Raw genomic sequence first — 12,643 nt, 5'->3', positions numbered from 1 at the left:
TTTCTCTAATTGCATGCAATCGTGTTAGAAAGATCCAACCACTTCAGAGCACAGACTCCAATATTGCCTCTTTATCTGACCTCTACATATTTTGTTACCTGCAGTTTATTTCATTTACAAGAACCCAATCGCCAAACTGCCCAGAACTAGCACTATCAATTTTGCAGCTGACTGAGTTGGCCCAATGGTTTACATATTGGGAAAACTAAGGACTAAAGTTTCTGGTGGAACTGATTAAATGCCCATATGAACAATTTCCTTTTTTAAAAGTACACAAGAAGCATCACCTCATACAGAAAAGCTGCTGAAGCACTTCATTTGATGTCTCTTTGCAGTGACAAGGTCATACAGATTTCCCAGTCATTTGAAACAGCCCATTACTTGTGCCAGGCTAACTCAAGAATGCTAATGGCTCACAGGGCTGCTGTAAATATACAGGAATCAGCCATTCATTAGGTGTTTAAAATTGGTTGATGTGTGGGGGAATGGGTGAGAGGAGGACATCTGGGTCTGCACAGAGCTGAATAGGAAGATTTAGCTACATATACCGGGTGTAATGAAATGATAATGATGAAGGACAATATTACATACAAGTCTTGTCATGCTTCAGACATATGGGGCTATATCCAACTAACTTTTACTCAGAGTAAACCCAGTGAAATTAATGGGCCTTAATTAGTCACAGCCATTAATTTCAATAGGTCTGCTCCGAGCTGAATACAACTCATTGGCTGTATTCAAATGTCATAATAAAACAATGATTTATTGTGACAGGAGTGAACCTAGGTGAACATTGGGTCTGAGCACTCCTCCTCTGCACTGTCCTTCTCCAGCTAACAAGCCCTACTTAAGAGTAGTCTGTTGAATACGACAAACTTCTGTTAATCAGAAGAAGGAAGCAAAAGATTCTGAACTCCTCCTTTTAGCCTCGCTGGAACAGAAGGAGCACATGAGTTTAAAACTCGCTTGAGCCTGTGTCTGTCATGATAAGCCATGGTTCCTCATGACATGCAGTGCCAGCTGGTGGTTCCATGTTAGGGGGGCAATGGGATCCACTCCAGGTTTTAGTCTGAACTTTCAAGGAGCCATCCAAGGTGGCCAGCACCTTGGCCAGCTCCTTGAAAGTTCAGACTAGAACCCAGAGCTGACTCGACTGCCCCACTGACATGGAGCCATCACTGATGATAAGCAAATATAGTCACTGACTTAGTTTTTCAGCACCAGGTAAAGAGTGCATTATTTTTCAAGCCTTTTAATGATTTGTTTTTCAACTGCTTTAATCTGCAGTTTTATCTTTGCTGTATTCTGTTGTAAAAATCATATTGCTTTTGTTGTTGTTTCTGTGTTTTGTGATCTGCCCTAGGAAATTTATTTGAAGGCTGGGATAGAAATCTATCAAATAAGTTTGTATCCCAACTCAGAGTTGATTAACACTGAGTTAATTATTGCAAAACGTTAAGTGCAGAACAAATTATGGGTGATATCTAATTAACTCATATTCAGAGTACTCTCAGTGAAAATGAATGGACTTAATTAACTTGACTTAAGTTTCTTAAGTCCAGTGATTTCAATGGGTCTACTATGAGTATGACTAATGTTGAATATCACCCTGTACGTTTGGCCCCTCTGGATGTTGTTGGACTACAACTCCCATCACCTCTGACCACTGACCAAGATGGCTTGGGCTGATGGAAGTTGGAGTCTGGCAACATCTGAAGGTTCACTGATTCCCATCTCTGAACTTTGTAAAGACAACCTTTATTTGACTAACATAACTCAATACAGTTACAGAGTTTTGAGTTTATTTTCCAAGCAAACAGTATATCCAGTGCAATATTAGCACTACATAAATATATAAATAAGGGTGGCAATAACTATGATTGACAACAATAAGCATAAAAAAACACATAGTTCTGAATATATCTGCTTGGCAGGTTAATATGTCCAGGGTGCTTTTACTGATCATGCAAGATAGCAACAGGAGGATATTTGGATCTGGCTGAATATTTCAGGGCCCATAGAAAGATGCAAGGTAAAAGCATATTTTTTCTTTGAACTATGAAGTGGTATGTAAATGATCTCCAAAGACAAGCAACACAGAACAATTTTGCAGCAGCCTTTGCAAAGTGTTAGTTTGCTATTTAATTTAATTTAATAGTGACTATGATTTGCAAGGGAATACCAAAGGCTGGATGTTGAGTCATTATTCCTTGAAGGACATCAGCAACTATTTATTGGACTTGCAAACAAAAGCTAATGGAAAGCATTAAAAAGACACAAATGTCCTGTCATGGATCATGGCTTCTTACTGGACGTTTATCTCTTATTTTTATCTGTATTTAAAAGCTTATCCAGTGTAGCAGTCTCCTTAATCAGATATACTGCATAGTTAATGCTTATGTCTACGTTTTGTCATCCATATGAAACAAAAGAAATGAACACTCTTTAAAAACATCAGGTTTTTTTTAAAGTAAGTGTTGCCTTATAACATGTAGAGGAGTTAAAAAAAAACATTTTTCAGAAACTGCAGAATTATCTCATCAAAATACCTCCCCTCCAGTATTATAGAGGCAGAAAGTTTTAAAGATGAGCATCATGAATAGGGCTATGTGTAGCTTGCTTGCACCGTTAATTATCCAAATCCTATACCTGCAAAGTAAGTATATATCTGAGGCCAACAGGAAGATCAGTGCCTGTTGTCCACTGGTGCTAGGACCAATATACAACAAAAGGCTATGAGGGGAGGACAATTAACAGGTTGAGCTGTGAGGCTGACAAGAACATCCCACAGAAAGACAAGAGAGGAAAAGACAAGCATATCCCAAGAATGATATGCCTGGCACTGAGGATATTTTTTGGCACTGAGTTAAAACCTTTATATTTGCTCTGGTATTTTAAATTACAAATAGTTGAATGGCTTTGTTACTCTTAATTTTGCAATATTTGTTGGTTTGGGTTAATTTTTTTTGTAAGATTACATTTCTTTGTATGCTGCCATGAAATCCATTTTGGGATTTGGTTTATACTTTTTAAAAAAACAATAAAATTAAGAAATATGACTTTATTCCAGCGTATGTTGAGTAACCTGGTTCTTTCAAAGAACTTTGGGCTTGGCAAATTGACTACGCTGTGGCATTGCGCTGCTCAGCAGAATGATGAGTGGCTGCAATAGGTGTTGTGCCAGACATTGTCCCCTGTGTTGTCTATGGGGTCTGCTGACAATGTTAAGGTTCTGGCTATCTTACTTTATAATAAAAGGTAAGATGTTATGTCAACATGACATCATGAAGTGTGACGACAGAGGTGTGGCGTGGCAGCAGGGCAGAAAGACACAAAGATGGCTGATCAGGTGGCCGTGGTGGCAGTGCAACAGCTGAGGCAAGTGGGCTGGGGTGGGGATTGTAGATACCTGAGGGGAGTTGAAGGGATGGAAGGTGGCGTGGGGTTAGCAAGTGAGCAAGCTATGCGGCAGAGGTGGCTGCAGCCTGGGTGGGAGGGCTGGTGGTCGTCGCTGACGGCACAACAGCTAAGGCAAGCGGGTTGGGGTGGGGACTGAGGGTGCTTCAGGGGGTGGCAGTGGCGAGGGGGTGGCAAGCAAGCAAATGAGCACTACTAACTGCAGCGTGACTGATCCAGGGGAAGTGCAGCAGACCGAGCAGACATCCACAAGAACGCATAGCAGCAGCGCTCGGCAGTGGCTGGCAATGGCCTGGCTTACCTGCTTCATGGAAGGCCTAGTGGTAGGAATGAGGCCACCCAGGAGTTGGCTCCATGGCCATTGCCCACTTGCTTGCCTCCCCCCAGTTGATGGGAAAGGTGGGGGCTTAGCAAGGTCTAAAGGGGGAAAGGGGGGCTTTCTGAGAGCAAAAGTGGGGAATAGGGAGGAGGGTTAGCAAGATCTAAGGGGGGAAAGGGAGAAGGCTTAGCACGGTGTACAACAGGGAAAGCGTGGAGAAAAGATGGGGGCTTAGAGAGGAGGTCTAAAGGGGGGAAGGAAGGGGTTTAGCCGTTATAGGAGGTGAAAGGGGAAGATCTAAGGCAGCCTTTCCCAACCAGTGTGCCTCCAGATGTTGTTGGACCACAATTCCCATCTTTCCTGACCATTGGCAATGCTGGCTGAGGCTGATGGGAGTTGTGGTCCAACAACATCTGGAGGCACACTGGTTGGGAAAGGCTGATCTAAGGGGTAACCATGGGGAGAGTTGGGATTGGTGAGAGGAGGGGAGAGTTTGGTGAGCGAAGCAAGAAGGGGCAGCAGCCCTTAGTACGTATAAGCACAAGGCAAGAGAGGACGGCAGGAGGGCAAGGAAGTAAGCAAGGATGGTGGGCAGTCAAGGAGGCAAGCAAGGTGGGAGAGTGAGGAGACTCGAGAGAACCATGGAGCAGCAGTCAGGGCATCCCATGGTAGCTCCTCATCGACTGTCCTGCTCTGCTGTTGCTGCCCCCCACCTCACCAACAGCCTCAGTGCAGAAGGCAAGGAGGAGGGAAGTGGCAGGAGAGCAGGATGGTTACAGAGATGCTGCTCCAGCCACTCTGCACTGTTCCTGTGTCACTCGGCTCAGGTGGCCATCTCCTCCTCCTTGCAGGTGTAAAGGGAAGGAGAGGAGGAAGCTTGGCAACCTGTTTGGAAGAAGAGGACACCTGCCAACTCATTGGGAAGGGCGACCTGTTTGGGAGTCCCTGTGTGTGTATGTTTGAGACTTCGGGGGGAGGGGTGGGAGTCCCTGTGTGTGAGGTCGGTGCACCAAGTGTGCAGGGGCAAAGCCCCTAGGTCCTTCATAAGAATGATCAGCCCAGAGGTCCATCATTCTGTCCCCCTTCCAGGAGCCAGCTAGATTCCTCTGGGAAGCCCACAAGCAGCACATGAAGGAAGTAACTATGCTCCATTCTTTCCCCCAATGCCTGTTCTTCAGTAGAGGTATACCACTTCTTAACCTAGAGATACCATTTAGATGTAATGGCTAATACCATTTGGAGACCCATCCTCCATTAATTTATCTAATACCAGGCCAGATTTCTTCAATAATGATTTCTTCATTATTTCAACAATAACGTCCCCTCTTTTCAGCATTCACAGCTCAGTTCTCTTGAATGGGAACTGTGTAGCACAGGCGTGGGGAACCTTTCACCCATCAGCCGTTCCTGAACTCCCATCATCCCTGGCCACTGGGCATGCTTGCTGGAGCTCATGGGAGTCGTAGTTCAACAGCATTTGGAGGGCCAGAGATTCCCCACACCTGGTGTAGCAGTAGCAGTAGATGGATAGTGCCCCAGTTCTGCATGGAAAAGACACCCGTCTACAGCAGACTTGGGCCTGGGAGAACTAGTTTCGTATTTCTGGTCAGCAATACTAGTTGCTGGGAATCACAAGAGGGGAGAGTGCTGCTGTATCTAGATCCTGCTTGTAGGCTTTCCATAGGCATTTTGTTGGTCACAATAAGAATAGGATGCTGGAGTTGATAGACCTTGGACTGATCCAGCAGGGCTCTTCTTATGAATGACATTGGGCAAAGAATATCTCTAAGCCTCAGTCCCCAGCCCTGTGGGGCTGATATTAGATGAAAGCCAGTAATGGTCCTGAAGCACACTGGAAGTGCCTAAAAGGCAATAACTAATAATAAAATTCTGTGTGCATTTTCCTGTCCTTTGCTGTTATTAGAGATAATTTGAATTGAAGAGCCATTAGAAAAAGGCCTGAGGATGGGTTGACTTTGAGCAATTTTAGAATTACATTTGCCATCTGACCTTTTACCAATATTCATTCCAAAATTAAAATAATTTCTCAGAAGGCCGCAGGAAAAAAAATCGTAATAATTATCAGTTAAGCCAGTTATTTATCCACACAGCTACATTAACCAAGTTAATATGCACAGTTAATAATTACTGCTCAAGATCTGAAAAATGAGCACACTGCAGTGTGAAATGAAACCTGTATTTAGGATGTACATTATAATTAGTTCAATCTATTCTTATTTATGCTGCAATGCTAGAATAGCTATCATAAGTTTCCAAACATCAAAAGACAAAAAGAAGGTCGAAACACTCGGTGAATAATGATGATACAGTAAACTGATCAACAGAGGACCTTTTCCAGGTGTCTCCATAAAGGTGGCAATGAGTGAGAGGACCTTTTTGGCAAATGCTGCCCCCTGTTGTGGAATGATCTCTTTGTAGAGACTCACATCAATATCCTCTGAGCATCAGGCAAAGGCTTTATTCTCCTCCCGGGCCTCTTAGCAACTTTTTAATATTAATCTCTGCTGATAGGAGCATAGGAAACTGCCTTATACCATGACAGATCATTGGTTTATCTAGCTCTGTGTTGTCTACACTGACTGGCAGCGGCTCTCCAGGTTTTCAGACAGGAGTCTTTTCCCAAACCTGCCTGGAGATGTTGGGGATTGAACCTGGGACCTGTGGCATGCAAGTCAAATGCTCTACCATTGAGCTATGTCCCTTCCTGTGTCCTATGACACAGATAGCTATAACATGGTGCCCTCCAAATGTCGCTGGACTACAACTCCCATCATCTCTGACAACTGGCTATGCTGGCTGGGGCTGATGGGAATAGGAGTCTAACAACAACTGGAGGCTACCATATTGGCTGCCCCTGTCCTATGGAGTGGTTTTAGCTGCTTCTTTATGTTATCTGTTTATACTCTTTTATGGTGGGTTTGGATTCAGTGTTGAACCAGCTTCATTTCTGCTGTGGTTTTAACCCTGTTTTATATTTAATGGATTGTGTGTCATCCTAGAGAAATTGTTTTAGAAAGTGACAAAAATAATAAGAAATAAAATATGGGGGGGAGACACCAATGGAAAGTTTTAAGACTATTTTTGAGCAGATCCTGTGGCTTTTTGCATTAGCAACACAAACCTGTGGGACTAGATGCTGTTTTTGCCCACCAGTGCAACGCCAGAGCTTGCTGTGTTTTGCTGCCAGCAGCACAAGCAATTGAATAGCAGTAGACCCCGGCAATATAGTAGAAGCAAGAACCTGCTTGTGACAGACAGGGCTAGGATTTGTCCTTTTCTGTCATTAGCCAATCCTGCAAGTGGAATGTTCAGAAAGGGGAGAGTGTAAAAGGGCAATTTTGTCAGTTAGGGAGGTAGATGGGAGTTAAAATCATATTGGGTTGGGATTACACATAAAGAATGGAATAGATGGGAATGAGAACTGTTATGAGGCACTGGGAAAGGGAAAGGTTAACAAAGGAAACATTGAGAGACAGTTCAGGGAAAGTTTGAATCTCTAACAGTGTAACCAACATGCTTATGCGGCATGCTTGTCTTGAAGGAGTTTTTAGTCTAAAAATAAAGGTTTTCTCTTTGCTTCACTCTACTGTCTTGTTCTGGTTTATGCTGGTTTTGAGAATAGTATTGGAACCCTTATATACTTGGTCATGTACTGCAGACACCGAACAGTAGAGCTGGAAGGGGCCTGTAAGATCATTCAGCCCAACCCCCTGATCAGTGCAGGAATCCAAGTTCTTCCTTCCCTTTGCATCATGACCCACTAGGCATCAGCATCTTCTGAGTGGCCAGCTCCAAGGCACCGGGAGCACTCGAAACAAAGCTAATGATTGGATACAAGTTAGCATCTGCTCAAGGCATCTCACCTTGCCTCCCCAACCCATTCCCTTCTGCCACTTTTGGCCATAAGAAACAAGCCTGAGTGCTTGCACAGAATTCAACTGTCAGAACCAAGATCTGCAGGGAAAGGCCTATCAAACCACTTGATTGTTAAGTGGAATACACAGTTCATTAAATAAAATGAATAAAACCCCACCCCACCGAACTGAACTAGAGGAGTGGACCTGGTTTCCCTCGTATGGGGTTGCATTGCTCTCCATCTGACCCCAGGCACTGTAAGAAGAGCCTGCTGGGTCAGGCTAATGGCCCATCTAGTCCAGCATCCTGTTCTCACAGTGGCCAACCAGTTGCACGTGGGAAACCTGCAAGCAGGACCTGAGTGCAAAGAGCACTCTCCCTTCCTATGGTTTCCAGCAACTGGTATTTGGAAGCGTACCGCCTCTGACTATGGAGGCAGAGCATATCAATCATGGCTAGTAGCTGTAGGTCATGATACTGGATGGAGGGAGAGGCAGAGCCAGAGCTATCATGTGACACGCTGAAAAACTATGGAAAGGAAGAAGGCTTCTACTTTGTTCTGGGCATCAAGAGGAAAATGTTTTTTATTTATTAAAAAGATTTATATATCCTGTAATCATCAACACCTCTAAGCGGTTTACATACAATATACATCAAAGATTACCAATAAAATGAGATGTTAAAAACATATTTTTTTCCAAAATAAAACTAGTAGTTTAAAAAAATACACAGCAAAGGTGGGGAACTTTTTTGGCCCAGTAGGCCATATCTCCACCCCCACAGGCCAACTTTGACAGGTGGGTGGGACAACCATCTGTCAATCATTTGATGTAATAATTCTACTATTTTATATTATTTTGAATGATGACTGTACATTTGTTGTGTCTTTCTTTTGTATTAATATGTTATACATTGCTTTGGTATATAAATAAACCACAACACAACACAGGAGTTGCCAGTCTTTTTGGACCAGTGGACACACTTTCAATTTTGATAAAGTATTGTGGGTGCCAGTGACAAAATGGCTGCCACAAGGGACATGGCACAACACAAAATGGTTGCCATGGTGGGCATGGCATAACACAAAATTAGAGAGAAACCCTCATTGCTGCTTCCCCCCGGACAACTCATGTTTACCATAGGAAGTCAGCTATGTCCTGCTAGCCCCACAATATCCCCCCACACACACACCCAATGATGCTGTTGCTGTCCAATAATTACAAGGAGCATTCCTCAGTACCAGGAAAAATAAACAAGGTGGCTTCTCCACACTCAGCACAGACAAATACATACAGACCACAGACATGCATCTCTTTGCACATGTGCTTCACATATGCACAGCCAGACACACGTCTCTCCCTCTCTGCTCAAGTGCATCTCTCCCTCTCTCATAAACTACACATAAATAAGCACCTCTCCCACCATATACTTGGGACCTCTCCAATTCACATAAGCCCCTCCATGGGGTGAAGCAACTGTCCCACCATCTCCTTATGGCTGGCAGGCAATTACTAGCTAAGCAAACAAAGCAATCCTTGCTGCTCCTCCCGCCACCCCCACAGACACTCAGAAGAGCTCATGACCGATAGGCAACAAATGAGCAAAGGGGGCGGACCACAAAGCAAGTGTGGAAGTTGTCCCCGCAGCTTCCTTCCCTCAAACATCCTTTCAAACCAATCAGAGTAGAAGGGGGTGTGCCCTTCCAGCTCCAGGAAATGATCTGTTCTGCACTTCAGACCAAGAAAAAGCAACCTGATTGAAAGATGCCCCCAGTTGCCTTGGGAATGCCATGTGATGCCACATCAGGTTGACAACCCCCGATATACCTTAACGTAACAAAATCTCTTGGGCTATGCCCAAAGGGCAGAGCAGGGATGGATACAGAGGTGGCCAGGCCCTGCAACAAGCCATTCAGATGGTCAAAAGGAAAGTCACACTACAGTGTTACATTTTTCAACTGTGTTACATTTTTGATCTGTGGTAGCAGAGGGTATTGTATGCACAGCTATCACCCCTGCAAAGCATAAGGCTGTAATCATTCAGTGAGGACAATAATAAACTGCATACTGTATTTTCGTCCCATATTCATGTGTTGGGGTTTGTAATTAACAAAGTCTGTGAAACTCAGGATTTCTGAAATATGTACTACTATGCAAGCTGAATTATTGTTTAGCTCCATGCAACATATTCTGTAAAGATCCTTTACATCAAATTTAAAGTGTGCTCTGTCACGCAAGTTCCGGATCTCTGCGCAAGAGTATTACAATTTTAACTCACACTTACCGGAATGTGGTTTCTGGAAGCAGGTCATTAATAACGTAACTTGTGACGTTACCCACTGGGATAATATCATTGCCAAGGTCAATATTGTAAGAAATAATCTCAGACCCATTATTGCACGGTTCTTCCCAGTTCAATACAAGGCACACAAAGGGTGATATCGGATAGGCATCCAAGTGCTCATCATCTGATACGCAGAGGGTGCTTACAGCATCAGGGACTGATGCTGGGGCTCTACAGGTGACCAGATCACTGTAAGGTCCTGCTCCTGCCTGGTTTATTGCCTGCAGAAAAAACATATAGTTCATTATTTCACACACTAATCAGATTCATTATGTCCCACTGCATGGACACCAGTTGTAGATATAGAGGACAAGAGATAAAAGCCAAGTAAGCTTATAAACAATGAATCATTCAATGCAGACTGGCAAACATATGAACCTATCACCTGGCAAGTCATGCCTGTACACTATATAATAACATCCACGTCTTTAGACAATTACCTTTCCCCCAGCAATAATTTTAGCCAATGGCCTGGTCTGTACACCAAGCTAAGCAAAACCTTGACTTAGCAAGAATGAGGGAACGTGTCAGCTCCCAGAGAGGAGCTTGCAGCCACTTTGCTTCTCCCCAGTCCTTTTTGCGGCTGTGCTAAGCTAAGTCAAGGTTTGGTTTAGCATGTCATCTGAACCAGGACTAGTAACTTACTACAGCATGTGGTTAGTGAGGAGAGAGCTTAGCCATGAGCCTTGGTTTGGATGGCACTTCAAGCCAAACCTTGGTTTAGTGTGGTTTGGTGCAGTAGCAAAAAAGACCAAGGAGGCGCAAAGTGGCTGCGAGCTCCTCTCCTGCAGCCCACACGTTCACACCATCTCAGTAAGCCAAGATTTGGCTTAGCTTGTCATGCAAACCAGGCCATCACTATTTACTAAAATTCAGGAATCAGTAAAGGAGAATTTTTGTTGAACAAACTGGCTAGTCTTTTTGTGTGAATAACATGCTTATTTAAAGAGAAACCTGGAAAAAAAACAATACATTCTGCATAAGCAATCTTCAAGACTGTTGCTAAAAGGAATTAACATTGTCCCTCTGTAATATATAGCCAAGTGAGATTTTTACGTGATGCTGATGTCCTCAAAAACCTACAATGCTATGATTATTCATAGAATTAAAGCTTGAAGTATTGGGAACAAAATATTTGGAACTAAAATTCCCTTTTAACTCTACCCAGATCCTAACTTGTTTTACAAAAATGCACTACTTCATGCTCAGGTTATAAAGAAGGGAGGTACCTACTGGAGGTAATGTAAGGGAGTCCTCTTTTCATCTAATACTCTTATTCTAAGTTAACCAACTTGATTTACCTGTAGCCTACAGAAATAGTGTGCTGCGGCTGATAATTGGCTGATTTCAAAGGAGTTGCCTGTGCCGCTATACACCAGTTCTAAAGACTCAACATCTTCTCCCCACTCCAGTCTGTATTCTGAGATGTCAGCACCAAAGCTTTCGGGACTCTGCAACACAAACAAAAACCTGTTGGGTCTTATCTGAACCTAAAAAGGTATTTCACCAGCACTAAAAAAAATAGTGAGATCACTTAAATCAGAGATGGGGAATCTTTTTCAAACTGAGGGCCACATTCCTTACTGGGCAACCTTATGGGGGCCACATGCCAATTGTGTGTGGGGCCAGAGGCAACAGTGGGTGGATCAACAAATCTAAATGTCAACTTTGTATAGTAGGCCAGTTTCTACACACACTCATCTCTATCTTCCATCCAGGCAATGTTAGAGTTCAAGGACACATTACAGCAAGGCAAAAACACTGAAGGTGTGAAGGCAGGCAGGTGAGGGCTGTGGCTGAGGAGAGAGTGTAGAGTCCCAAGGGCCAAATACAAAAGCATGAAGGGCCCTGTTTGGACCCTTAGCCTGACATTTCCCCATTCCTAATTTAAATATTATTTAGCACTGGCAATCTATATGTGAGTCAGAAGGGTAGTCTGTTCCAATTGTGCTGTTTCAACTGTGCTTCAGTACAGACTTCAAGAATCAGGAAGGAGCGAAATTCCAATGATAGAAAAATCATTAGGAGGTTGACACCAAATCAAGTGATCAAACACCAAGTAATACAAGGTTAAGCCTTGGTTGTTTTAAGGATAGGCTTGGTGCCCACCCTTATGGTTTCTTAAGAAAAGGAGAGGTTACGTATAGATTCTCTAAAACAAACAAATAATACAGGCAACCAGGATGTGTGGGAGGAAGGGGTGGGTGAGGCAAGTTCCACGCCCCTTTGACCTCAAACAGGGGGAAGGGGCTTATTCTTAATCATTTGAGTCACACTGCCAATGTGGGATGCTGGGAACAATGTGATGCAAAGGGGGCGGGGCTAAGGAGACAGACAAAACTCCAGCCAAGGATCCTACAAATAAACACTTAGGCTTTTGGAATAGTGGTGTAATATACAGTGTTTTGAATTCTTTGTTCTTTAATGACATTAATGTCAGAGTATAAACAGGGAATGCCAGGCTATGGATTGCCATAATTATAAGACCAAGGTCCATTTATTATAACGTTCCAAAACTTTTAATACTTTCTATGGTGATGCAGCAGTTGACTTTTTGCAGCCCTTTTTTTAATTTTTGATTTTTTTAAAAAAAAACTTCACTGCCCTTTGACAACTGTGACTTTCTAGAAAATTTATAGAAACACCAGAACTTTAGATGCATTTGGCAGATTAAATTGCCTTTAAACA

General features: G+C 43.3%; 1 protein-coding gene across 11 annotated transcripts in view; it reads right to left on the bottom strand.

Annotated features, from left to right (window-relative positions):
* The window catches only part of FNDC3B (fibronectin type III domain containing 3B), a 389,419-nt gene that overhangs the window by 67,260 nt on the left and 309,516 nt on the right, over window positions 1–12,643 (bottom strand). For all 11 annotated transcript variants that reach the window (XM_061637327.1, XM_061637337.1, XM_061637336.1 and 8 more), the window contains 2 exons: window positions 11,257–11,406; window positions 9,896–10,176 (listed from right to left, as the gene is read on the bottom strand). In XM_061637327.1, coding sequence (XP_061493311.1) covers window positions 9,896–10,176; window positions 11,257–11,406 — 431 coding nt within the window. The remainder of the gene's footprint in view (window positions 1–9,895; window positions 10,177–11,256; window positions 11,407–12,643) is intronic.

The sequence above is a fragment of the Rhineura floridana genome, chromosome 7, assembly GCF_030035675.1.
Source record: "Rhineura floridana isolate rRhiFlo1 chromosome 7, rRhiFlo1.hap2, whole genome shotgun sequence".
NCBI classification, from domain to species: Eukaryota; Metazoa; Chordata; class Lepidosauria; order Squamata; family Rhineuridae; genus Rhineura; species Rhineura floridana.
The sequence above is the reverse complement of the archived record's forward strand: the minus strand, read 5'-3'. Positions and strand labels throughout refer to the sequence as shown.